The 25,393-nt window shown below is 40.9% G+C and overlaps 1 protein-coding gene across 2 annotated transcripts in view; it reads left to right on the top strand.

Annotated features, from left to right (window-relative positions):
• The window catches only part of cbfb (core-binding factor subunit beta), a 99,887-nt gene extending 74,869 nt beyond the window's left edge, over nucleotides 1-25,018 (top strand). The window contains exons 5-6 of one of the 2 annotated variants that reach the window (XM_063067402.1): nucleotides 1,579-1,674; nucleotides 23,659-25,018. In XM_063067402.1, coding sequence (XP_062923472.1) covers nucleotides 1,579-1,674; nucleotides 23,659-23,724 — 162 coding nt within the window. In that variant the 3' untranslated portion in view covers nucleotides 23,725-25,018. Of the gene's footprint in view, nucleotides 1-1,578; nucleotides 1,682-23,658 lie in introns of both variants that reach the window. The other variant, XM_063067403.1, reaches the window with a different exon arrangement.
• Nucleotides 25,019-25,393: the final 375 nt, after the last annotated feature.

The following is a 25,393-nucleotide window of genomic DNA, read 5'->3' as shown; positions in this document are numbered from 1 at the left end:
ATAAAAGGTAAAGATAACAGGTTTAGGGAACAACAGGGATTCTGCAGATGCTGGAAATTCAAGCAACACACATCAACTTTGAGGTTTAGGGAACATTTGTTTTCAAGAGATATTGAGGCCTTCAGGTTACAACTTAAGGAAAAAAAGAGATGCAAAGCAGGTGTAGGTAGATAGGAACAAATAAGATACTGAAGGGCTATAGGAAAACAAGAGAACACTTAAGAAAGAAATGAGAAGGGCTGAAAGAAGGCATGATATTGCCCAAGCAGACAACGTAAAGGAGAATCCTAAGTGATTCTACAAATGTGTTAAGAGCAAAAGGATTGCATTGGACTAAATTGGTCCTCTGGAAGATCAGAATGGTAACCTATGTATGGAGCCAATAACAATGGGGAGATCTCAGATACATTTTTAAGATTTGTATTTACTCAGAAGATGGACACAGACTATAGGAGTGAGGCAAAGCAGCAGCGAGGTCATGGGCCCTGCACATGACAGGAGGTCCATGGGCCTTGCACATGACAGGAGATCCTGTTTTCTGTCTTGAGGCAAATCATGGTAGATAAATCCCCAGGGCAGACAAGGTGTTCCTTCGGACACTGGGAGGCAAGTGCAGAAATTGTAGAGGTCCTAGCAGAGATCTTTTAATAATTCTTAGCAACAGGTGAGGTATTGGAGGATGGCTAACATTGTTCTGCTGTTTGAGAAAGGCTCTGAAAATAAACTAAGAAATTATAGGCTGGTGAGCCTGACATCAGTGGTTGGTAAGTTATCAGAAGGTTTTCTAAGGGACTGGGTACATGAGTATTTGGATAAACATGGCCTGAAAGGTTATGTCTAAACAATTTTATGAAGTTTTTCTAGGAAGTTACCGGTAAAGTTGATGAAGGCAAGCCAGTGGATATTTTCTATATGGACTTAGTAAGGCATTTGACAAGGTCCCACATGGGAGGTTGGTCATGAACGTTCAGTGACTCTGCATTCAAGATAAGGAAATAAAATAGATGAGACATTGGCTTTGTGGGAGAAGCCAGAGAGTAATAGTAGATGGTTGTCTCTCTGAGGAGGCCTGTGACTAGTGAAGTGCCGCAGGGATTGGTGCTGGATCCATTGATGTTTGTCATCTATATCAACGATCTGGATGATGGGGTGGTTAACTGGATCAGCAAATCTGTGGATGACTCCAGGATTGGGGGTATAGTGGACAATGAGGAAGATCAGAGCTTGCAGTAGGATGTGGACCAGGTGGAAAAATTGGCTGGAAAATGGCAGTTGGAATTTAATGCAGACAAGTGTGAGATGTTGCATTTCGGTAGGACCAATCAGGGTAGATCTTACACACTGAACTATATGGCATTGAGGAGTGCTGTAGAACAAGGGAATTCATTGAATGGGCAGCACTGGAAGAAAGGGTGGTAAATTTTCTGATTCTATGACTTGGACAAAAGGAAATTTTATCAGTGAATTATGACAGTGTTACAAGTGTGCAAGTAAATTTAGAACTCCATTTCCTTTCCATTTCTAATGAACCACTAAATGCAAGCTAAAATAAAATGAGTTATGTGTTTCCTCATATAGCAGGAAGATGCCCTAGCACAACAGGCATTTGAAGATGCCCGACGAAGAGCCAGAGATTTTGAAGATAGGGAACGGTCCCATCGGGAGGACATGGAGGTGAGAGGTTAGAACGCTTCTTAATGGGTTAAGGATTGTGGGAGGGGGAAATTGGATTGTCAATGTAAGAAAATATTCATTAGAAAGATGAAAGAGCAGACACTGGAATATGTAACTAAAATCAAACTCCTGGGATAGAGGCCAGGGCAATAATCTATTTTTAACATTTAGACCCTGTATTAAGAATCACTGACTTCTTTCAACAATTTTTTTTGTGTGGAGGAAAGTTAGACCCTGAATCAGAGTTTCATTGCCTAGATCTAGTTGCTGTGATGTTTCCAGGGCTTTTGGAAAATTATAGTGGCTTTTCGCAACACACAGTGCTGGAAGAACACAGCAGGTCAAACAGCATCTGTGGGGTGTACAAATAAGGAAATCTAGGATCCAGTTATTACAGTGTGATGATGCTCACTTCAACTTTGCTTGAATAAACAGTCCCCGTTTTTGGTAGAGACCCTTCATCAGGAATAGTTGTTTTTGCTTAATTGTCTTCTGATCGAAGATTATTTTCTATTCACACAGATTTTTTCCTTTACAGATAAAATGCAGAAAATATTAAAATTTGTCTAGAAAATCTTCTGCAAAGATTTTACTCTCATTTTAGCCTATATGAGGAGACAGTCCTGTGGTAGGAAATGGGGATACAAGTTGAATTTTGATTCAGATGAAACCTAGAAAACATAGATGGAGACTCAAAACAGTCGGCAATCTAAACTGGTCTTGCATTGAAGTGTTTTACCAGAATCATCACCAGAGGTAGAGGGAGATAGCCAGTATAAAGAAGTGGGAGGGAGGAGCTGGCAATGCTATATGTGGAACCAGGTTTAATAGAAATATGTAATGTTCAATGCCCATATAGTTATTCGCCAGCCCAGCCCCATTTGATTAAAATGTCTTTAGCAGAGAATGTACAATTTTTCTGTCAGGGATTATCTTATCTAGGTATTATTCCTCTCACATTATTGAACAAAAATTGAATAAGATGAGGACTCCCAGATCTTTGTCTAAAAGTGGATTTTAACCCCTGTATTTCTTTATTCCATGTCATTAACATGTAAAGCATCCTTTTAAATAAATGTGAGGTGGTTATTATTACTTTTCTCACCCAGTTTGGACTATATTAAAAATCATTGCATTTGCAAATCATTACATTTGTCTGTGCTTTGTCCCATTCGGATTTGATTGATCCATTTATCTGATTTCTTTTACTTTCAACTTACTTTCCAAACATATTTAAATGTAGGCAGTAACACTATTTTAAATTCATGGTGATTGAAATGCAGATAGTACAGTTCACACAATGGTACTTGTACGAAATGCATAGCAAAATGTTTCTCTAGTTGATTCCAGTATTCAAAGGTCCGAGTAAAATTTATAATCAGTGCATACATGTCACCATGTACAACTGAGATTCTCTTTGCAGGCATACTTGGCAAATCTATAGAACAGTAACTGTAAACTGTGCAAATGCAGATATAAATAAATGTAACAATATAATAATGAAATAACGATAGAAGTGTGTCCTGTAATGTGCAGTTATTCCCTTTTGTTCAAGAACCTGATAGTTGAGGGGTAGTAACTGTTCTTGAACCTGGTGGTACGAGTCTGCGTCCTGAGTCCAATACTTCAACGTGAAGGTAGCAGCGAGAAAAGAGCATGGCCTGGGTGGTAAGGATCTTTGATGGATGCTGCTTTTCTGCATCAATGGTTCACATTGATGTGTTTAATGGTTGGGAGGGTTTTACCTGTGATGTACTGAGCCGCATCCACTAACTTTTGTTGGATTTTCCGCTCAGAGACATTGGTGTTCCCATACCAGGCCGTAATGCCAAGATTTTTGATGACATGCCAAACCTCCACAGACTCCTGAGGAAGTAGAAGCGCTGTCATGCTTTCTTCACAATTATATTTATAGGATGGTCCAAGATGGGTCCTCTGAGCACCCTGTATTTAAAGTTAGTGACCTGATCCTCCAATGATTACTGATTCATGGACCCTTGGTTTTCCTGTCCTGAAGTCTATAATCAGTTCCTTGGTCTTATTGATAATGAGTGAGAGGCCGTTGTTATAACGCCACTCAGCCAAGTTTTAAGGCAGTTTTAAGAATGATGCATCACCACCTTTGATAGAGCCCACAACAGTGGTATCATCGGCAAACTTGTATGTGTTGTTGGAGCTGTACTTAGCCGCACAGTCATAGGTGTAAAGTAAGTAGTACAGGGGGATAAGTACACATGCATGGGGTGTACAAATGAGGAACTCCAGGATCCTGTTATTACAGTATGATGGTGCTCACTTCAACTTTGTTTGATATATCTGACTTGAGACTAAAACTTGTGTTCCATTTGCACTTTGCATTACTGCCAATAACTAACTGGGTAGGCTTAGTGGTGACTCGGTGTATAACAATAAGTTTAGTAACTGATCCACTTTAGAACAGTGGATTCCAGTTATTTGGAACACATTGGGACCAGTACACTATGGCCCAATTGACCTGAATTAGCTGAAGTTTCATGGAAATTGTTTAAAAGGTATTAAAAGACAAACTGCTGTTTAACCGAGTAACAGATTATGCATTTAAATGAAATACCAAACAAATTAAAACACTATCAATAGTACTACAGTACAATACAACTGCGTTAGTTCCTAACTTTACAAATAAATTCATCCATTGTACATTGTCATGTCCTTTGACTGTAAATGAACAAAATTAGTGCAGATAATAGACTCCTTTCACACAATGCCTTTAATTGTATTCTCCAAATCTTCTTTTTCATTGTAACATTCAAGATGATTGTTGATACCTTCAAATCCTTAATAGTTCCTAACTTGCTGAAGAATTTAAATGGTTTCTTTTTTCACTCATGACCATTTCTGGCCTCTCCAAGCCTGAATAGTTGAAATAGTAGTGAGCTGAATTCTGAATTGTCTTGTTACTACTTTCTTGCCGATTATCAGTTGACAAAAATCACTGTGAACACAAATGCACGTGACTGATGCTAGTTAGAAACTGTTTGGTAACATCCCCTGTACCAATTTAGCAGCATAGAGTCCCAGATAAAGGGATTTTCTTGATTAGTTTTTGTTCCTCAAGAGTTGTCCGAAATAGCGGCTGTCACACTTAGCTGATGGCCTAATTAACCGGAATCTATTGTATTAACATTTATCTCAAATGGTTAGAACTTAAAGCAAATTTATAAACTAACCCAGCTGTATTTGATCAGTCAGATTCTTTGTAAGCAATCGAGCATCATGTAGTGGTTGTATATTTCCTGGCACAACATACCTTCATCTGTTTTTAAAAGGGCGAGGGGGAATCAAATATTTCCTTACTTGAAATTACTCTAATGAAGAACAGATTACTGTCCGTTCTGAGTCTATCATAAATAATTTTTGGGCTTTGTACAGCCAGCCACCGCCTCCTACAGAGATTGCAGCTCCAGGTTTCACAGCACTATACAGCTTGCAGAGATGCATGAGGTACAAAACTTCTGATGTTTCAATCTGTAGTTTTGTTACTCCCTTCTTTCTTTCCTCCAAACATGGTTTGTGGATTTCCATAAATATTGCCCAACCTTTTTCCAACATTTTCTGCTATTTGATTTCCATATCCACATAGCTTTTTACAGTATTATCCTTTAGAGTAAAACTTATTTTGTTTAAACAACACAGTCAGTGATTTTAATCACTATCTTGGGTGGATGAAGTTTCAAGCAAATGTAATCTTGTTTTCTTGCTGATTATGACCTGAAAGCAAAGGTGGTCATTTTAGTATATCTTGGATCAAAACAATATGCTGTACATATTTTGAACTGTGAAGAGAACTGATGGTAAAAATAAAAGCACAATACATTTTGGATAGTTTTGGCTGAAGATGAAATGTTTTATTTTAAATAAGTGCTTAATAGTTTCTTACTCTGTCATGAGTGCAGCTCCTTAAACAGAGCTGGGCTAAATTTTACCTCCTGTTCATCTGTTTATGGTGTGATAGTGTTAGAGTTAGTATGGCTGCAGTGCCATGGTGGAGCTGGGGGAGAAAATAGATTTTGACTGACATAAAGATTAGTTTTATTTGTCATGTGTATATTGAAGCATACAGTGAAATACATAGTTTGCGTCAAATCAGCAAAGATTGTGCTGGGTAGCCTGCAAGTATCCTCACACTTCAGGTGCCAACAGAACATGCCAACATCTCACTAACCCTAATCATACATCTCTGGAATGTGGAAGGAAATTGGCATGGACACAGGAAGAACATATTTGTAGTTAGTGATGGGACATGCTATTTAGTATGAGATGGTAAAGGCTCACAGTTATTATCCATCTAGTGTCCATGGGAAGCTGATATGTCCTTGAAGGTACCATTTATTAAAGTCCTGCGCAATGCTGTTGGATTGTGAGTTAACTTCGATTGTGGTTCTTTTAAGTGCAGTTTGGGGTGAAGCATAATTTAGCAAAGTTGTTGCAATTATACCTCTGCTATCTTTGTCCTAGAATGTGAAACCTTGATTTGTGGGAATATGGGTAGCTATTCTTCCATTCTTTTATCTTGACTCTACCTGCTGGTCACTCAAAATTATGAGATTTTAAAATTAAGATTTGTATCTCCCAGCTAGAAAAGCTATTAACTTCTATTTGTCCTAAAATCAGTGTCTTAACCTAAGTAGTATGTGGTGTAGTCTATTCAGCTCTTTGAACATGTTCTGTCAGTCTCTGTCATGGATGATAAATCTTAATTTTTCTCTATCCCTAGATTCCCTTGGAATCCAAGAATCTATTGATTTCTCCCTTTGTTCTATACTAATAACAGAAAGCTAAAATCTGAATGAAACTTTGTTTAAAATGTATTGTAGCAAACAACCACCCTTTTAGTGCTTGGACAACGTTGCCTGGTTCTAGACACTTAAAAGTATTTTGCCAAGCCTCTTAAAATCTTGCTTCAGCAAGTTGACTGAAGAAACACAAATCAAGTATGCTCAGTAGTTCCTCACAGAACAGTCTTGCAGCTTGTGAATCTGTTTAGTGAATCATTTTTTTGCACTCTCTCAAAGCAACTATATACTTGGATCAAGGAGATCAAGCTTTTTTCTGTGCCTCCATGTCAACTTCTGTGGAATTGGATATCAGATATACCAATGAATTAGGTGAATAGTTTCCCCTTTGATTTGTCACAGAAAACATTGCTACTTTTGTTTATCACAAACATAAGGTGGCCTGCAGATGCTGGAAATCCAAAGCAATATACACAAAACACTGGAGGAACTCTGCAGGCTAGGCAGCATCTATGGAAAAAATAGCTATTGACGCTTTAGGCCGAAACCCTTCTTCAGGGCTAAGAAGGAAGGGCGAAGATGCCAGAATATCTTTTTTCTTTCAAGCTGGGCCAGCAAGTGAAATTCTCAGTTTTTTCAAAGTGATTGGTTGGCTCTAGTGTCTTTTTTTCAAACTTCTGGCCATGCAGTGCATGAATTATCGTTTCTCCATTTCCTTACTTTTCATCAAAAAGCTAAACATGATAGAGGCCAAGACATGTTAACGTTTTCTTGTATACGGATGTTTGCATTTGCTTTTCAACTTAATTTAAGGGCCTCTGCCACCTCTCCAGATGATTTATAGCTGTGAAGCACTTTGAACTGTAATTCTTGCAGTGTAGGAAACATAGTAGCTGTTTTGTGAATGGTGTTCCCTCAAAAACAATGTGGTAAAGAGAAGATGAGTTGTTTTGGCAGTATCAGCTGAGTGAAAAATATTAGCTCAGTGCATATGGGCAGTTTGGGTTTGGTGGGGAGCAAAGCCAGGGGGTGGCGAATCTGTGGAATTTATTGCCCCAGGCATCTGTGGAGGCTAAATCGATAGGTATGTTTAAAGTGGAGTTTGATAGGTTCTTGATTAGTCAGGACATTATTGTGTCTGTACAACTACATATAAATTAAATACAGGCACGCACGCAGAGGTAGCTTTTAACTGGTGTATTCATATTGCAGAGAGCAGATCAATGTGCATGTGCAGACAACAGATCATTCTTGCCAGTCACAATGTTGGTATCAAGGTAACATTGTGCTTTTCAGATATCTTGGACCACTTGGTCTGTTGCTCTTTGCCAGATTGCTGGGGCTGATGTATTACCAAAGAAGAGATGATTATGTTGATTGTAAGGATCTTCCTGCTTGATTCCTCAACCTCCATTTGCAACTAGATTTGTGACACATCCATCTTTGAAAACCTTTCCCCGCCTGCCGAAGATGCAAAAATGTCTTCTGTCCGTGGCAGGGGATACTGCACAGGACACAGCACAGGGTTAATGCTCGCTTTGAAGTCCCTGCATATGCGAACAACTCTGGCCTTCCCTTTCTTGATCTCGGGGCCAATGGGTATGGCCCAATCGCTCCATTCAATCTTGGAGAGAATTCGAGACGCCTCCAAGCTCTGAAGTTCAGCGTCCACTTCAGGATGTAGTGCATAAGGCACTGAACGTGCTTTATGGAATCTTGATATTGCTGCTTCATTAGCATTAAACAGCTGTGACCATCTCTGGTTAGTGCAGCTGTTTGGGCTGCAGTTGCCTGTTGATGACACGTTGAGAGCTTTGATTGTGTGCCAATTAGTTGGATTTTCTCAAGCATTCATGTCCAAAAAATGCTGGCCCTCCACTTTTCAACACAAAACACTCTAACTGCTATATTTTACTTCCATATGTCACATTTACTTTGTTTACCTTTCGGAGACACTTCTTTGCCTGTGTAGGTCTTTAGCATTACCGAGGTCTTTTGTAATGGTAGCTTAGAAAACAATTTGTTGTAGACAAAGCTGGCCCTGAATCCAGCTCCATTTTCAGTTTTATACCAGACACATCTATTGTGACATTTGATTTTGTGACCTGCTTCAGTAAAGCTATTCAGTTCTAGGCATAAGAGCTCACCTTTACCACTCTGTGTTGTCTGATTCAGTTGCACATTGAGTCACTTTAAGCATTTGTTTGGTTTTGTGTTTGAAACTTTTCACTGTGTAGTTTTCTCCTTGGTTGTGCTTTTTGTCTGACTTGCACACTGTCTGTGACTTTGTCTATGACAATTTCTGCAAACTTTTTCTTTGAACCAACAGCCATTTGCATCATGGAAGAATTTTCCCTTTTGCTAAGACTTTTTTTTACACCATTCAGGGACGTTTTATGTGTTTTACATTCTAAACTCTTTTCCTATAGTTCTGCTGCATCCTTTGCCATAGTCTCTAGTGATATTGCAATTGTCAATGCCCGTTCTGACAGTAGCCTCTTTTGAGTGCTTTGACTATGCATGCCACATACAAACCTGTCCTTAATGCATCAGAAAGTCCATATCTGAAGTCACAGTACTGGGAAAACTAGTACAGTTCTGCAGTGTATTCAGAAACGCTTTCATCCTTTGACTGGTTCCTCGAAGTCTCTTAGCTATTACCAGTGGTTTGGGGCTCAAGTGATTTTGTAAACTGGTAATAATTTTGTCAAACATCATCTTGCTGGCTTTTCAGGAGTTACTAAGTTGTGTAAGAGCCTGTATGTTTTAGCACCCATTCAGCTATGAAGCATGGATACTTTATTCCTCATCCACATTGTTCGCGTTACAATACAATTCAACCTACTCAATATGCAATTACTAATCCTCATTAGCACTATCAAATTTGTCAATTTTCCCAACTAAGGCCATCATTATGTTATTTTCAGTTAACTTTGCTAGTTGTGTATCTTCTGTGTACTGTGCACTCTTACTCGTGCATGCCTCTGTTCGAGTCTGTGACTCCATGACTGCTTTTTCCGTACTGATTAAGTCTTTCCTCTCGCTGTTTCTCCCTTCCTCCGAAGTCTGAAGTCATAACTGTCGTTGCAGTTGGTGATATTCACTGACATTTGGGTTTGTACTGGTCGCCTGTTTGTTGTGTCTGTACAACTACATGTCAATTAAATATAGGAACACACACAGAGGTAGCTGTAACTGGTGTATTTACGTCGGGGGGAGAGGGAGGATCAATACACAAGTTATCAGTGCATACTTGGTGCTAAGGCATGTCATTGCTCTAAAAGAAATAGATCCCTATATTACAGACATCGAAAGTGATGGCAAGAAGGCAGGAGAATAGGATTGATTGAGAAAATAAATCGGCCATTATCAAACGGTGAATCAGAATCAATGGAGCAAATGGCCTAATTCTGCTCCTGTCTTATAGCAGTTTCTGTCTATGTATTTAGGAAGCTTTTCCACTTAAGTCCTGCATTGTACATATGAAGAATATATTGTAATGAAACTAATTAGTGGCACTGAAAATGTGCAAAGTATTAACAAATTCCTTTCAAGTGTACATCTTCACATCAGTTCTCCATTACTGTCAGTAAAATTTCAAATCTTTTCAAGCATCACCTGTTGTATCTTATTACCTTCAAAAAAATGTTGGTGATACTCTAAACCAGAAGCAAAATACTGCAGATGCTGGAAATTTGAAATGAAAACAAACTGAACAATTCAGCAAGCCAGGTGGTGTCTGTGCTGGACAAAACAGGACATTTCCTCAAAACTCTGGGAAAAATTAGATAAACAAGTTTTAAGTTAGAAAGGGAAGATTGTAATAATATGGCAACAAGGAGAGATTAATTAAGGGGTACTGGTACAAGTTGAAAGAGGCTAGTCAAGGCTTTTGAATGGAAGTTATGCTCAGGAGTTTTGTAAATGGGGGAAAACAATTGAATTACTAGAAGATAGCAAAAAAAAATGATGGCGATGTCAGCTGCAAGATTGGAATAGTTATCTAAATATGCTGTATTTACAAACCAAGCAGTGCCGAATTGGAGAAAGTGTGGCTTTTCTCTACCTACTGTTCAGGAAAACTGCCTGTTTCTCTTTCCTGATTGGGACCACTTGGGTGAATCCGAAACTCTTGTACTATTTTGCTTGAATTTGTTTGGTCTGTATTTGTTTGACTGATCTTGTCTTTCCTGGAGCTAGTTGGTGAAGACCTTTGGACTATATTAGGTCTTGAACAATTGAATTGAATCATGTTGCCTAACCAGAACAAGCTCTGCTGTGAAACTTTTTTTTAAAAAGAAAAACAACTTCAAATGGCAAAACAACATCCCAGTTTTGTATTCAGAATTTCATGGGTACTATATGTTGAGGTGTGCTTCGGATTGTTTACCAACCAATAAAATAGCAAAAATATTATCTATATGGATTCATTTTCACAGTTGCTAGATACTAGGTTCTCTGCAGAGTAGATTTGTGGATTTAAATGTAGTTCCTGAAGAAAACTCTGGATGGTGCTAAAAAAAAAAGCTTTGACTCTTGTGAATTTTGTAGAAGACATTAAAAATTCACTGTAGCAGAAGTATAACATGAAAAGTGGCAATGTCTTGAAGTAAAGTGGCACTTTTAGCAAAAAAAAAAGTCACTTAATTTGTACAGGAGATGAAAATGTTCAGCAACAAACTAGTGTCAGTCACGTGCATTTGAAGACAAAGAAAATGATGAAGACAACACGTCATAACTTGAGCTCAAACAAGAGAAAATCTGCAGGTGCTGGAAATCCAACCAGCGCGCGCGCACGCGCACACACACACACACACACACACACACACACACACACACACACAATGCTGGAGGAACTCAGCAGGCCAGGCAGCATCTATGGAAAAGAGTACAGTCAACACTTCAGACAGAGATCTTTTGGCAGGACTGGAAGAAAAAAAGCTGAGGAGTAGATTTAAAAGGTGGGGGAGGGGGGAAGAGAAACATAGGTGATAGGTGAAAGCTGAAGGGGATGGGATGAAGTGAAGAGTGGGAAGTTGATTGGTGAAAGAGATACAGGGCTGAAGAAGGGGAGGTCTGATGGAAGAGGATAGGAGGCCATGCAAGAAAGAAGAGGAGAGGAGCACCAGAGGGAGGCAATGGGTGGGCAAGCAGATATGGTGAGAGGGGGAAATGGGGATGAGGAATGGTGAAGCTGGGAGGTGGGGGCACTACCGGAAGTTTGAGGAATTTATGTTTGTGCCATCAGGTTGGAAGCCATCTAGACAGAATATAAGGTGTTGTTCCTCCAACCTGAGTGTGGCCTCACCCTAACCCTCATCACGACAGTGGAGGAGGCCATGGAGAGACATATCAGAATGGGAATGGGAAGTGGAATTAAAATGGGTGACCACTGGGAGATCCCACTTTTTCTAGCGGACAGAGCATAGGTGCTCAGTGAAACGGACTCCCAATCACATCTGGTCTCACCGATATACAGGATGCCACCCCAGGAGCACCAGATAGTATATGACCCCAACAGACTCAGGTGAAGTGTCGCCTCACCTGGAAGGACTCTTTGGGGCTCTAAATGGTAGTGATGGAGGTGGTGTAGGGGCACATGTAGACTTGTTCTCTTTGCAAGGATAAGTGCCAGGAGGGAGATCAGTGGGGAAGGACAAATGGACAAGGGATCCCTGTGGAAAGCAGAAAGTAGAGGGGGGTGGGGAGTAAATGCTTAATGGTGGGATTTCCAGAGTGATGGAGATGTCCTCCTTCAAAGACAGGGGCTTCCCTTCCTCCACCATCAATGCTACCCTCAACTGCATCTCTTCCATTTCACACATGTCTGCTCTCACCCCATCCTCCCACCACCCTACCGGGGATAATGTTCCTCTTGTCCTCTCCTACCACCCCACTAGCCTCCGCATCCAGCACATAATTCTTCATAACCTCCACCATATCCAACGGTGTCCCACCACCAAGCACGTTCACCACCACCCTCCCCACTCCCCAATTTATGCTTTCCACAGTTATTGCTCCCTACGCAACTCCCTTGTCCATTCGTCCTTCCCCACCAATGTTCTTCTGGCACTTAATCTTACAAACAGAACAAGTGCTACACCTCCTCCCTCACTACCATTCAGAGCCCCAAAGAGTCCTTCCAGGTGAGGCAACACTACACCCGTGAGTCTGTTGGGGTCATATAATGTGTCCGGTGAAACCTGATGTAGCTTGGGAGCCTGCTTCACCAAGCACCTGTGCTCCGTCCACCAGAAAATGTAGGATCTGTCGGTAGCCACCCATTTTAATTCTACCTCCTATTCCCTATCAATATGCCTGTCTATGGCCTCCTCTGCTGTCGTGCTGAGGTTGGAGGAACAACACCTTGTATTACGTCTGGATAGCCTCCAACCTGATGGTAGGAACATTGATTTCTTGAACTTCCAGTAATTCTCCCTTTCTCTCTCTCTCTCTCTCCTCCCTCCCCCCCCCCACTTTTTCTGTCTCTTATCACCTCCCTCTGGAGCCCCTTCTTCCCCCCCCCCTTTCTTTCTTCCATGGCTTTCTGTCCTCTTCTTTCAGACTCTCCCTTCTCCAGCCCTGTAACTCTTTCACCAATCAATTTCCCAGCTCTGTACTTCATTCCTCTACCTCCCGGTTTCACTCATCACCTTGTGTTTCTTTATCATCTTCCCCCACCTTTTAAATCTACTCCTCAGCTTTTTTTCTCCCGTCCTGCCAAAGGGTCTCAGCCTGAAACGTCGACTGTGCTGATTGGTTTTTGTCCTTTAAGAACATGTATATGAAATGTTACTTCTGCCAGAAGATGTTGACTCTGAGTTCTTACTGGAGTGAGCAGATCTTTGCATACCCTATCCAGTGGTTTTTCTTCCCTTGTTCTTCATTTGGAAAATTTTCCCTGAGTCTGCTGAATATGTGGGGTGTGTTGCCAGAATTAGCATTATGGGTTGGGGATTTTGATAAAGTAAAACAAACAGTATTTTAACAGGAATCGTGTATTGAAACAGGAAGAATAACATAGAAGGAAATAGCTTGGCAGGTGAGAAAAAGTATAGAAAATAATTAAAATATTAAATAACTGCGGACACAACAATTTCAGTTATTCTCTTTGTGGATGATTGAGGGTGAATAATTTTGCAGCTTTGGCTATTAAAAAGACCTTAGCAATGGTAAGGGCCAATAATATGACTTTGAAATATTATTCATTCCTTTCTTATTGGTAATTGACTGGGACAGGTGCTATCAGGATGCTTTAAAGAAGCATTAAATAATTAAAGTATGAAGTGTTTCAGATCGCCGAGGCCTTGCCAGGTTTATTCAGGTACATTGTGGGAGGCCCGGCTGACATCTGGTAGACTGGAAGGTAGTGAATGTTGTGCCTATGCCTAAAATGAGTAGCAAAGAAAATCCTTGGAACTATAAGCCAGTGACTCCAACATCTGTGATAGGTAATTTACTGGTGAAAATTCAGAGGGTTACAATGTATATACATCTGGAGATGGAGATTAATTAGGGTAATCACCATGGTTTTGTGAGTGGGAGATTGTGACTTAGAGTTGATTAAGTTTTTTGGTTTTATTTTAGGTGACCAAAAAAAGTTGATAAGGGCAAAGCAGTAGATGTTCTTTATGTGGACACTGGGGATGTTGGGGGAGTCAGAACCAGAGGTCACAGTTTAAGAATAAGGGGTAGACAATTTAGAATGGAGTTGAGGAAAAACTTTTTCACACAGAGGGTTGTGGTTCTGTGGAATGCTTTGCCTCAGAAGGCAGTGGAGGCCAATTCTCTGGATTCTTTCAAGAAAGAGTTAGATAGAGCACTTAAAGATAGCAGAGTGAAGGGATATGGGGAGAAGGCAGGAAAAGGGTACTGATTGTGGATGATCAGCCATGATCACAGTGAATGGTGGTGCTGGCTCGAAGGGCTGAATGGCCTACTCCTGCACCTATTGTCTGTTGACTTCAGTAAGACCTTTGTTAAGGTTCCACATGGCAGGCTAGACTGGCAAGTTAGATGACATGGAATCCAGGGACAGCTGACCAATTGGTTTAATGGTGCAACCAATCCAGATGTTGGAAGATGAGAGGAGGGGATTTCAATCTGGTCCACTGCCAAGGTATTAAAAAAAGACAGCAGCAAGCAGGTAGCAGCAGTGTAATTGTGCATTTACAAATTCACGTTTGTGATTGAGGCTCGTTAGCTCTTTGAGACTTCAGCGAAGAGAGACTTCATTTAGAGAAAGCAAAAGAAAAAAGAACTCTAGGTTTTTTTTTCCTTCCCTTCTTTATATCTGCTCAGTTAGGATAGGTGAGATGCCAGGCAGTATAGTGGAATGCTCCTCTTGCGGGATGTGGAAAGGCAGAGACCTCCAGTGTTCTTGACTATTACAGCTGTGAGAAATGTATCCAGTTGTAGCATATATTTCAACGTAAGCAGTATCGTAGCAAAGGCAAATGATAGTGCTGAAGATGAGGTAGTTGGTTTACAAACAGGCAATGTTTAGTGAGGAGAGGTTGATAGTGTAAAATTGCAGTCAACAGGATGAGTTGCAATGTAAAAGGTAGACAAAATCAAAAAGGGTGAATAAAGGACTGAAGGTGTTATATTTGAATGTGCGCTGTTTACAGAATAAGGTAGATGAACTTGTAACACAGTTACAGATTGGCATGTATGATGCAGTAGGCATCACAAAATCATGGCTGAAAGAAGATTATAGCTGGGAGCTTAATGCCCATGGATACACATTGTATCAAAAGGACAGGCAGGAAGGCAGATGGGACTGCATTGCTCTGTTGGTTAAAAAATGAAATCAAATCTTTACAAAGAGTTGACATAGGGTCGGAAGGTGTTTAATCATTGTAAGTTGAGCTAAGGAACTCTAAGGGTAAAAAGACCCTGATTGGAGCTGTATATAGACCCCCAAACAATAGTAAGGATGTGGCCTACAAATTGCAGTGGGAGATAGAAAAATGCATGCCAAAAGAGCAATGTTCCAATAGTTATGGGGATTTCAATATGCAGCTAGATTGAGAAAACCAGGTTAGTGCTGGATTCCAAGAGAGTGAATTTCTAGAGTGCCTATGAGTTGGGTTTTTAGAACAGCTCATGGTTGAGCCCACTAGAGGATCAGCTATTCTGGATTGGGTGTTGTTTAATGAACCAGAGCTGATTATAGAGCTTAACATAAAATAATTCTTGGGGGCAAGTGATCATAATATGATCAAATTCACCCTGAAAATCGAGAAGCTAGTCAGATGTATCAGTATTACAGTGGAATAAATGGTATTAGAGGTATGAAATAGGAATTGGCCAGAATTGATTAGAAAGGAACACAGGCAGGGATGATGACAGAGCAGCAGTGGCTGGAATTTCTGATAGCAATTTGGAAGGCACAGATTATATACATCCCGAAGAGGAAGAACTACTCTAAAGGCAAGATGATACAACTGTGGCTAACAAGAGAAGTCAAAGCCAACATGAAAGACAAAAAGACGCCGTATAATAGAGCAAAAATTTAGAAGTTAGAGGATTGCCAACAGAGGCAATTCAAATAGTCATTAAGAGAGTAAAAATGTAATACGAAATTAAGCTAACATTAAAGAGAATACCAAAAGTTTCTTCAGACATATGAAGTGTAAAAGAGAGATGAGAGTGGAATATAGGACTGCTGGAAAACAATGTTGGAGAGATAATGGGGGACAAGAAAATGGCGGACAAACTGAATCAGTCTCACTGTGGAAAACACTCGCTGTATGGTGAAAGTTCCAGGTGTCAGGGGTCATGAAGTATATGAAGTTATGTTTTCTAGAGAGAAGGTTCTTGGGAAACTGAATGGTCTGCAGGTGGATAAGTCACCTGGACCAGATGGTGTTCTGAAAAGGTGGCTGAAGAATTTGTGGAGGCATTATTAATGATCTTTCAAGAATTATTAGATATTGGAATGGTTCCAGAATACTGGAAAATTGCAAATATCACTCATCAAGAAGGGAGAGAGGCAGAAAAAAGGAAACTCTAGGCCAGTTAGTGTGGATGTTGGAGTCGGTTATTAAGGATGAGGTCTCAGAGTACTGAGAGGCACATGATAAAATAGGCTACAGTCAGCATGGTTTCCTCACAGGAAAATATTGCCTGAAAAATACGTTGGAATTCATTGAAGAAATAACAATCTGGATAGACAGGAGAATCAGTTGATGTTGTGTACTTGGGTTTTCAGAAGGCCTTTGATAAAGTGCCACACATGAGGCTGCTTAACAAGCCACAAGCCCATGGTATTACAGGAAAGATACGAGCATGGATAGAGCAGGGGCTGATGGGCAGGTGGCAAAGAGTGGAAATTAAGGGAGCCATTTCTGGTTGGCTGCTGGTTACTAGTGGTGTTCTACAAGGGTCTGTGTTGGGACTAATTATTTTTGCATTATATGTCAATGATTTGGGTAATGGAATTGATGGCTTTGTTGCAAAGTTTGCAGACGATATGAAGATAGCTAGAGGAGCAGATGGTTTTGAGGAACTAGAGAGGCTACAGAAGGACAGACAGATTAGGAGAATGGGCAAAGAAATGGCAGATGGAAGTATATGGTCATGCACTTCGGTAAAAGAAATTAAAGGGTTCACTTTTTTTTAAATGGAGACAAAATGCAAAAAAAAGCAAGGGACTTGGGAATCTTTGTGCAAGATTCCTAGAAGTTAATTTGCAGGTTGGGTGTGTGGTCAGGAGGCAAATGCAATTATAGCACTCATTTCAACAGGAGTAGCATATAAAAAAACAAAGGTGTAATGTTGAATCTTTATAAAGCACTAGTGAGCCCTCACTTGGAGTATTGAGCAGTTTTGCGCCCCTTAGAAAGGATGTGCTGAAACGAGAGAGGATTCAAAGGAGGTTCACAAAAATGATTCCAGGATTGAATGGCTTGTCATATGAAGAGCATTTGATGTAAGCTTGTATTGACTAGAATTCAGAGTGAGTGATGACCTCATTGAAACCTATCGAATGGTGAAAGGCCAAATAGAGTGGATGTGGAGAGGATGTTTCCTATGGTGGTGAGTCTTGGACCAGGGGACATAGCCTCAGAATAGAGGGATGTCCTTTTAGAATGAAGATGAGGAATTTCTTTAGCCAGACAGTGGTGAATCTTTGCCACAGGCAGCAGTGGAGGCCAAGTCTTGATGTATATTTAAGGCAGAGGTTGATAGATTCTTGATTGACCAGGACATGAAGGAAATCAGGGAGAAGACAGGAGATTGGGGTTGAGAGGAAAATTGGATCAGCTATAATGAAATGGCAGAGCAGACTCGATAGGCCAAATGGCCTAATTCTGCTCCTATGTCCTGTGGTCTGATAGATTTTGTGTAGTGGGAGCAAGATTTGGAAAAGCAAGTGCTGCCAGTCAGTACATTTTGCCCACCACAGATTATAGGTTAATCAGACATTTGGCAAAGCTTAATAAAAAGTTAAGTTTAAGCAGAGCAACCATTGTTGGAGTTGGCCAGTGTTAGTGGGGAGCTTGACATGTTGTCTCAGAGGCTTTGGCAAGGAGAAGTGGTTGTTCAAGATAGATTTTTCAGGCAGCTTGCTTTTTTCCTTGATCTTTTTTTGTTGCACAGTTAGAACAGTGGGAATGCCAGGCAGGATAGTGGAATGCTCCTCTTGCAGGATGTGGGAAGGCAGGGAGACCTTCATTGTTCCTGGCGATTACACCTGCAAGAATTGCATCCAGCTGCAGCTTCTTGCAGACCAATGTTAGGGAACTGAGCTTGATCTGGATGAACTTGGGATCATTTGGGAAGCTGGGTGGTTGATTTGACAGGTGATTGAGAGCGAGGTAGTTTCACCTAAAGTGCAGGACACAGGTGGGAGAAGGGGGATTGGCAGCCAGTGTGGGTTATCCCTGTGGTTGTTCCCATCAATAACAAGTATACGGTTTTGGATACTATTGCTGGAAGGGAATACCCTAGTAGATGAAAGGCACAGCTGTCAAGTCTCTGGCACTGAGTCTGACTGGTTCAGAAAGGAAGATGGGGGGGAGAACAGATAAATGAGAGGATTCATTAATTAGGGGTACATACAGGAAGTTCTGTGGACAAGAACAGGATTATAGATGGTATGTTTCCTCTCTAGTGTCAGGGTCAGGAACATCTCAGATAGAGTCCATACCATTCTTAAGTGGGAGGGTGAGCAGCCAGGGATCATTGTCTGTGTTGGGTCCAATGACAGGGGTAGGAAGGATAATGAGGTCCTGCAAAGTGAGTTCAGGGGGTCATAAACTAAGCTGAAGGACAAGATCTCAAGGGTTGTGATCTCAGGATAGCTAACCATGCCATGTGAAGCAGAAATAGGAAGATCATACAGTTTAACATGTGGCTAAGGACATGGTGCAAGAGGGAGGGCTTCAGACTTTTAGACCATTGTGCTCTCTTCTAGGGAAGATGATACCTGTACAGGAAGCACGGTTTGCACCTGAACTTGAAGGGGAACTAATATCCTTGTGGGAAGGTTCGCCAGTGCTGCATGGGGTGGGGGTGTGGTGTTAAACTAGAGTTGTAGGGAATGGATGCCTCGGTGCCAAAGCAGATCGTAAAGTGGTTTTGGGGAAAGATATTGATAAGCCTACATACATAATCCTGATTTGATGGAGACAGACATCAGAGCTCGGAGGAACATCTGGTGAAACTTCTGAAATGCCTGTTTCGCTGTTGCTGCTTGTGTGTGATCCAGAGTCTCCGGAGGGGAAGGCCCCAAGTCCTCAACTTTGCTTGTTGCTCGGCGGCCGGGGTGGGGTTGATGGTGCTCGGTGTCAGAGGGCTGGTCGGAGGCTCGAAGTTTTCGGACGGACTCAGAGTCGGCTGTGGTCGGGTGCTTCCAGGGTGCTGCATTGGCAAGTTTGCGGCGCAGGAGGTTCATGGTAGGGAGAGTTTCTCCCTTCTACCGTCTGCGTGAGATGATGGGGCTATCGGGACTTTGAGACTATTTTTTACCGTACTCTGCTCTTTATCAAATTACAGTATTGCTTTGTACTATTGTAACTATATGTTATAACTATGTGGTTTTGTCAGTTTTAGTCTTGGTCTGTCCTGTGTTTCTGTGATATCATGCTGGAGGAACATTGTATCATTTCTTAATGCATGCATTTCTAAATGACAATAAACGAGGACTGAGTGTCCTCATAACCATACAAAGACAGCTATTGAAAGATTAAGCATGGTGGGAATAATATTGAGTGGTGTCTATTTCAATGTAAGGAGTATTGTGGATAAGGTGGATTAATTTAGGGAATTTAGAGCATGGATCAGATCAGCATGTGGAATTATGATATTGTAGTCATTAGTGAGACTTGGTTGCAGGGGAAGCATTATTAGTCAGGGAAATTGTCTCAGGAGTGCTGAGAGAGGACAGACTGGAAACCTCATCTCAGGTGAAATGGGTAGAACTGAGGATGACCTCATTAATGGACTATATTATACACCACTCAATTTTCAGGCTGAGTTAGAGGAGCAAATTTGTGGAGAGGTTGCAGAGAGTGGCAGTAGATGGTTGGAGTTGACATCACCAACTACAAGACAACATCACCTGCCTGTACTGGTGATGCCTCCCTCCTAGATGGGTTGAACAACTACATTCATTTCGAGGCAGAAAATGAGGTGGTGGCGAGGAAGACCACTCCTCCTCTCAATGACCAGGTGCTGTCTTACTGTGGCCGATGTGAGGAAAACTCCATGCAGTGTCAACCCACGGAAGGCTGCTGGACTAGACAATATTCCTGGCAGAATGCTCAGAGGATGTGTAGACCAGCTGGCAGATGTTTTCACTGATATCTTCAACATCTCCCTGAGCAGCGCCGTTGTTCCTATGTGCTTCAAGGCCTCCACCATTGTTCCTGTGTTGAAGAAGTCTTCAGTGTCCTGCCTCAATGACTCTCATATCCATCATCATGAAATATTTCTAGAAGCTCGTCATGAGGCACATAAAGACCCTGCTGCCCCCCTCACTGGACCCCCTGCAGTTCGTGTATCATCCCAACCGTTCATCAGACGACACCATCGCCACCACCCTCCACCTGGCTCTCACCCACCTGGACAAAAAGGACACATACGTTCGAATGCTGTTCATAGACTTCAGTTCAGCATTCAACACAATCATTCCTCAGCACCTGATTGGAAAGCTAAAACTCCTGGGCCTGAACACCTCCCTCTGCAACTGGATCCTAGACTTCCTGACTGGGAGACCTCAGTCATTCCGGATCGGGAGCAGCATCTCCAACACCATCACACTGAGCACGAGGGCCCCCAGGGCTGTGTGCTCAGTCCACTGCTGTTCACTCTGCTGCTCTGCTGACCCACGACTGTGCAGCAATACACAACTCGAATAACATCGTCAAGTTTGCCGATGACACGACTGTGGTGGGTCTCATCAGCAAGAACAACGAGTCAGCATACAGAGAGGAGGTGCAGCGACTAACAGACTGGTGCAGAGCCAACAACCTGTCTCTGAATGTGAACAAAACAGAAGAGATGGTTGTTGACTTCAGGAGAGCACAGAGCAACCACTCTCTGCTGAGATTGTTAAGAGCACCAAATTTCTTGGTGTTCGCCTGGTGGAGGATCTCACCTGGTCCCTCAACACCAGCTCCATAGCCAAGAAAGCCCAGCAGCATCTCTACTTTCTGCGAAGGCTGAGAAAAGCCCATCTCCCACTCCCAATCCTCACCACATTCTACAGAGGATGTACAGAGAGCATCCTGAGCAGCTGCATCACGGTTCAGGAATTGCACCATCTTGGATTGCAAGACCCTGCAGCGGATAGTAAGGTCAGCTGAGAAGATCATCGGGGTCTCTCTTCCGGCAATTACAGACATTTACACCACATGCTGTACCCATGAAGCTAACAGTATTGTGAAGGACCCCACGCATCCCTCACACAAACTCTTCTCCCTCCTGCCATCTGGCAAAAGGTACTGAAGCATTTGGGCTCTCACGATCAGACTGTGCAACAGTTTCTTCCCCCCCAAGCCATCAGACTCCTCAATACTCAGAGTCTAGACCGACATCTACATAATTTATTATTATATTGTAATTTGTCCTCTACTGTGCCTGTTGTCTTGTTTATTAATTATTGTACTGCCCTGCACTGTTTTGTGCACTTCATGTTGTCCTGTGCAGTTTTGTAGTCTAGTGCAGTTTTTATGTTGTTTTACGCAGTCTAGTGTAGCCTGGTGCTGTCTCACATAGTCTAGTGTAGTTTTGTGTTGTTTCATGTAGCACCATGGTCCTGGAGGAATGTTGTTTCGTTTTTACTGTGTACTGTACCAGCAGTTTATGGTCAAAATGACAATAAACTTGACTCTGACTGGAGGCCTGTGACTAGTGGTGTGCCATAGGGATCAGTGCTAGGTTTGTTGTTGTTTGTTATCTATATTATTGATCTGGATGATAATGTATACTGGATAAGCAAATTTGTAGATGATGCCAAGATTGGGGGCATAGTGAACAGTGAGGAAGGCTGTCAAAACTTGCAGTGGGACCTGGACCAGTCGGAAAAATGGCAGATGGATTTTAATTCAGTAAAGTGTGAGGTGTTGGACTTTGCGAGTACAAATAGGATTTGAACAGTGAGCAATAGGGCACTGAGCTGTGTAGAACATAGGGGTCTATGAACACAGATCTCCAGTTTCCTGAAAGTGGTGTCACTGGTAGATTGGGTTGTTAAGAGAGATTTTGGTACAGTGGCCTTCATAAAGTATTGAGTATAGGAGTTGGGATATTATGTTGAAGTTGTATAAAACATTTAGTGTTGTTCGTAGTTTTGGCCACCTACCTACGGAAAAGCTATCGATAAGATTGAAAGAGTACAGAGAAAATTTACAAGGATGTTGCTGGAGTTTGAAGATCTGCGTTATAGGGATAGTTGAATAGGTTATGACTTTGGTCCCTGGAGTGTAGGAATATAAGGGGAGATGTAATGGAGGTATATAAAATTGAGTGTTTTTGATGGGGTAAGAGCAAACAGGCTTTTTTTCACTGAGGTTAGGTGAGACTAGAATTAAAGATCATGGGTTAGGCTTGAAAGGTGAAATATTTAAGAGGAACATGAGTAACTCCTTCAATCAGAGGGAGGTGAGAGTGTAGAGCAAGCTATCAGCTGGAGTTGTGGATGCAGGTCCATCTTCAACATTTAAGAGAAATTTAGTTAAGTACATGGATGGAAAGAGTATGGAGAGCTGTGGTCCAGGTGCATGTTGAATGGACTAGTCGGAATAATAGTTTAACAGGGACTCGATGGGCCAACGAGCTGTACTGCTGTATTACTCTATGATGGCATGTTTTTTTTTCTGAGACTGGAAGCCTGTGATTAGTGGTATACCTCAGGGGTGAAGTGCTTTTTGTCTTTTTGTCATCAATAAACAATTAGAATAAGAATGTATAATCAATTATTAGGCATGATTGGTAAGTTTACATGTGACACTAAAATAGGTGGTAAGGTGGACAATGATGAATGTTACCAAAAATGCAGGAGGATCTTAATCAACTGGGCAAGTGGGCCGGGGAATGGACTTTAATTTGTATAAGTGCTAGATGTTGTTTTTTGGAAAGTTAAATCCAGGCAGGACTTTCACAGTAGACAACAGGGCCATAGGGAGTGTTGTAGCACAGAGACACCTTGGAGTACAAGTGGAATCATAGGTAAGTAGGGTGGTGAGTTATAAGGAGAGATTGGACAGTTTAGGACTTTATTCCTTAGCACACAGGAGATTGAGAGGTGATCTTATAGTGGTGTGTAAAATGAGGAGGAGCATAGGTAGGGTGAATGCAATCAGTCTTTTCCACCAGAGTTGGAGTATTAAGATTTAGAAGGCATCAGTTAAAAGTATGAGAGGAATATTTAAGAGGAGCTTGAGGGACAACATTTTTACACTAAAGGTAGCATCTATGTGAAATCAGCTGCTAGAGGAAGTGGTTGAGAAGGTACAATAACTTTCAAAAGACAGACAGGCACATGGATTAGAAAAGTTTAGAAGTATAGAGGCCAAATGCTGGCAAATAGGGCTAGCTTGAATAAGGTGTCTTGGTTTGCATAGACCTGTTAGGCTGAAGGGCTTGTTTCTGTGCTGTATGACTATAACAATTGATTACAAGCATTTTCATTACAATTTTTCTCCACATTATTTAGTTATTTGTCTCACTTTTTGACCTGCATTTCTTTTCTCCTGTGCAGCCACGCAGACAGGACCCCAGTCCCGGCACCAATCTGGGGAGCGGAGATGAGCTCAAACTACGTTAAATCTTCTTGAAGCAGCTTCGTCATAAATCTTTTTGTGGGATCAAGCAGCTTTCTGATGAACTGGTGTTTAAAGAAATGAAGATGCTAAGGTCTGAACAAGATTTTTTAATCCAGTTCCAACTGCTCCAGGCCTTTGGATGTCTCATTCAGCACAAACTGCCAGGGATTGCACTATGTCCATTTACAGTACCTGCATTTCCTGTTTTAAGCATGTAACCAGCAGCAATCTTTGTTTTATATGCAAGGCTATGTTTCTTTTCATTTGAATTTTTAGCCCTTTTATGGTATTATTTGTCTTCTCTCTCGACTTGGTTTTTAACCAAAAAATACAGAAAATCTGTATCAGAAATTAGGTCAAAGTATGTTGAATTAAGGTGTAAGTGGCAGGAAATCAGAAATTTAGTTCTGCTTTTTCTGTAGTACATTCTGTGTTGCAAGTGTGTAAAAATTCAAAATCTGTTTGCCTTTGCTTTTCTAATGCACAGGGAATGCATTATTGGCTTGTCTGCAATTTTTAGCTGTTTTTTGTATCATGTAAAGAGATAGCCACATAATGAAGTAGTCCATATTGCAGGAGCAATTTTTTTCCCACAATTGAAAAATAATTGTTGATAGTATGGTATTGCAGTAAGTTGGAGAGCAGAAGACTCTCCAAGGTTAAGAACATTTAATTCTGCTTGTCCTTTCCGTTTTCTGAATTAAAATACAGGCTTTAATCTAAATCTATCAAATATTAATTTTAATTTCTACCCATGTTTAGTTTAAAATAAATATGTGCATTTTTGTTCCAAATCCAATTACTTTTTCTTTATAGGTCACATCTCACACAGTTTTATATTCTATTGTTACGAAGTTAAATATGTAATCCTAAATATGGGAAATAAATTGGACTGAAAAAATTTAAAGCAGTGCACATATACATCATGTGCTGGACACATGAAAAGTGACCAAAAGACTTCTGAAGTTCCCTGGTATATCATGTATTTGGAGAATTGATGTTAGTGGCTTTGGTGGCTATTTTCTGCTTTGCATTGCTTAATAATATCTTAATGCTGGCATTAGGATTGGGATATCTGCTTTCTGCTAATTAGTCCAAACAGTTCAAAACTTTGTTACTGGTGTTAAGTTATTGATGCAATTTAATAAGTTTTTCCAATCTATATTTAAGTAGAAAGAATTGCATCGAATTGTATTGTTTCTCCCTCAGGAGTTGCTTTGAATTATTGAGCTAGCTTTTGCTACTTTGTGAATCTGAAACATTTCCTTTTAAATTACTTTATTAATAAATCTGAAAAGTCAAACTTGTCTGTTTCGTCTCAATTTTTAAAACATTTGGAAATCTAACATGAGAAAAACTTAGAATTCATCATTGTCACAGATTTTTGATGTTTAAAAAGTTGACATCAGAATGGTATTACCAGTACAAATTACAAAGAAGTACATGGACAATGCTCCAATCCTGCTAAAGAGATCATAATTTACTGTAATTTAACTCAATACGATATCAGGAGGCAATCACTTGGCCCATTGGCTCCATGCCAGTATCCAACAATGTGATCTCATCTGTCCCAAACTCTATTCACTTATTTCCCTGTAATCTATAACTTACTCTTCTCATTCACCCATCAACTCCCTTTTCACTCATACCACAGTAAGGAGTAATTTACAT

This window comes from Mobula hypostoma, chromosome 14 (assembly GCF_963921235.1).
Source record: "Mobula hypostoma chromosome 14, sMobHyp1.1, whole genome shotgun sequence".
NCBI lineage: Eukaryota > Metazoa > Chordata > Chondrichthyes > Myliobatiformes > Myliobatidae > Mobula > Mobula hypostoma.
The sequence above is the reverse complement of the archived record's forward strand: the minus strand, read 5'-3'. Positions and strand labels throughout refer to the sequence as shown.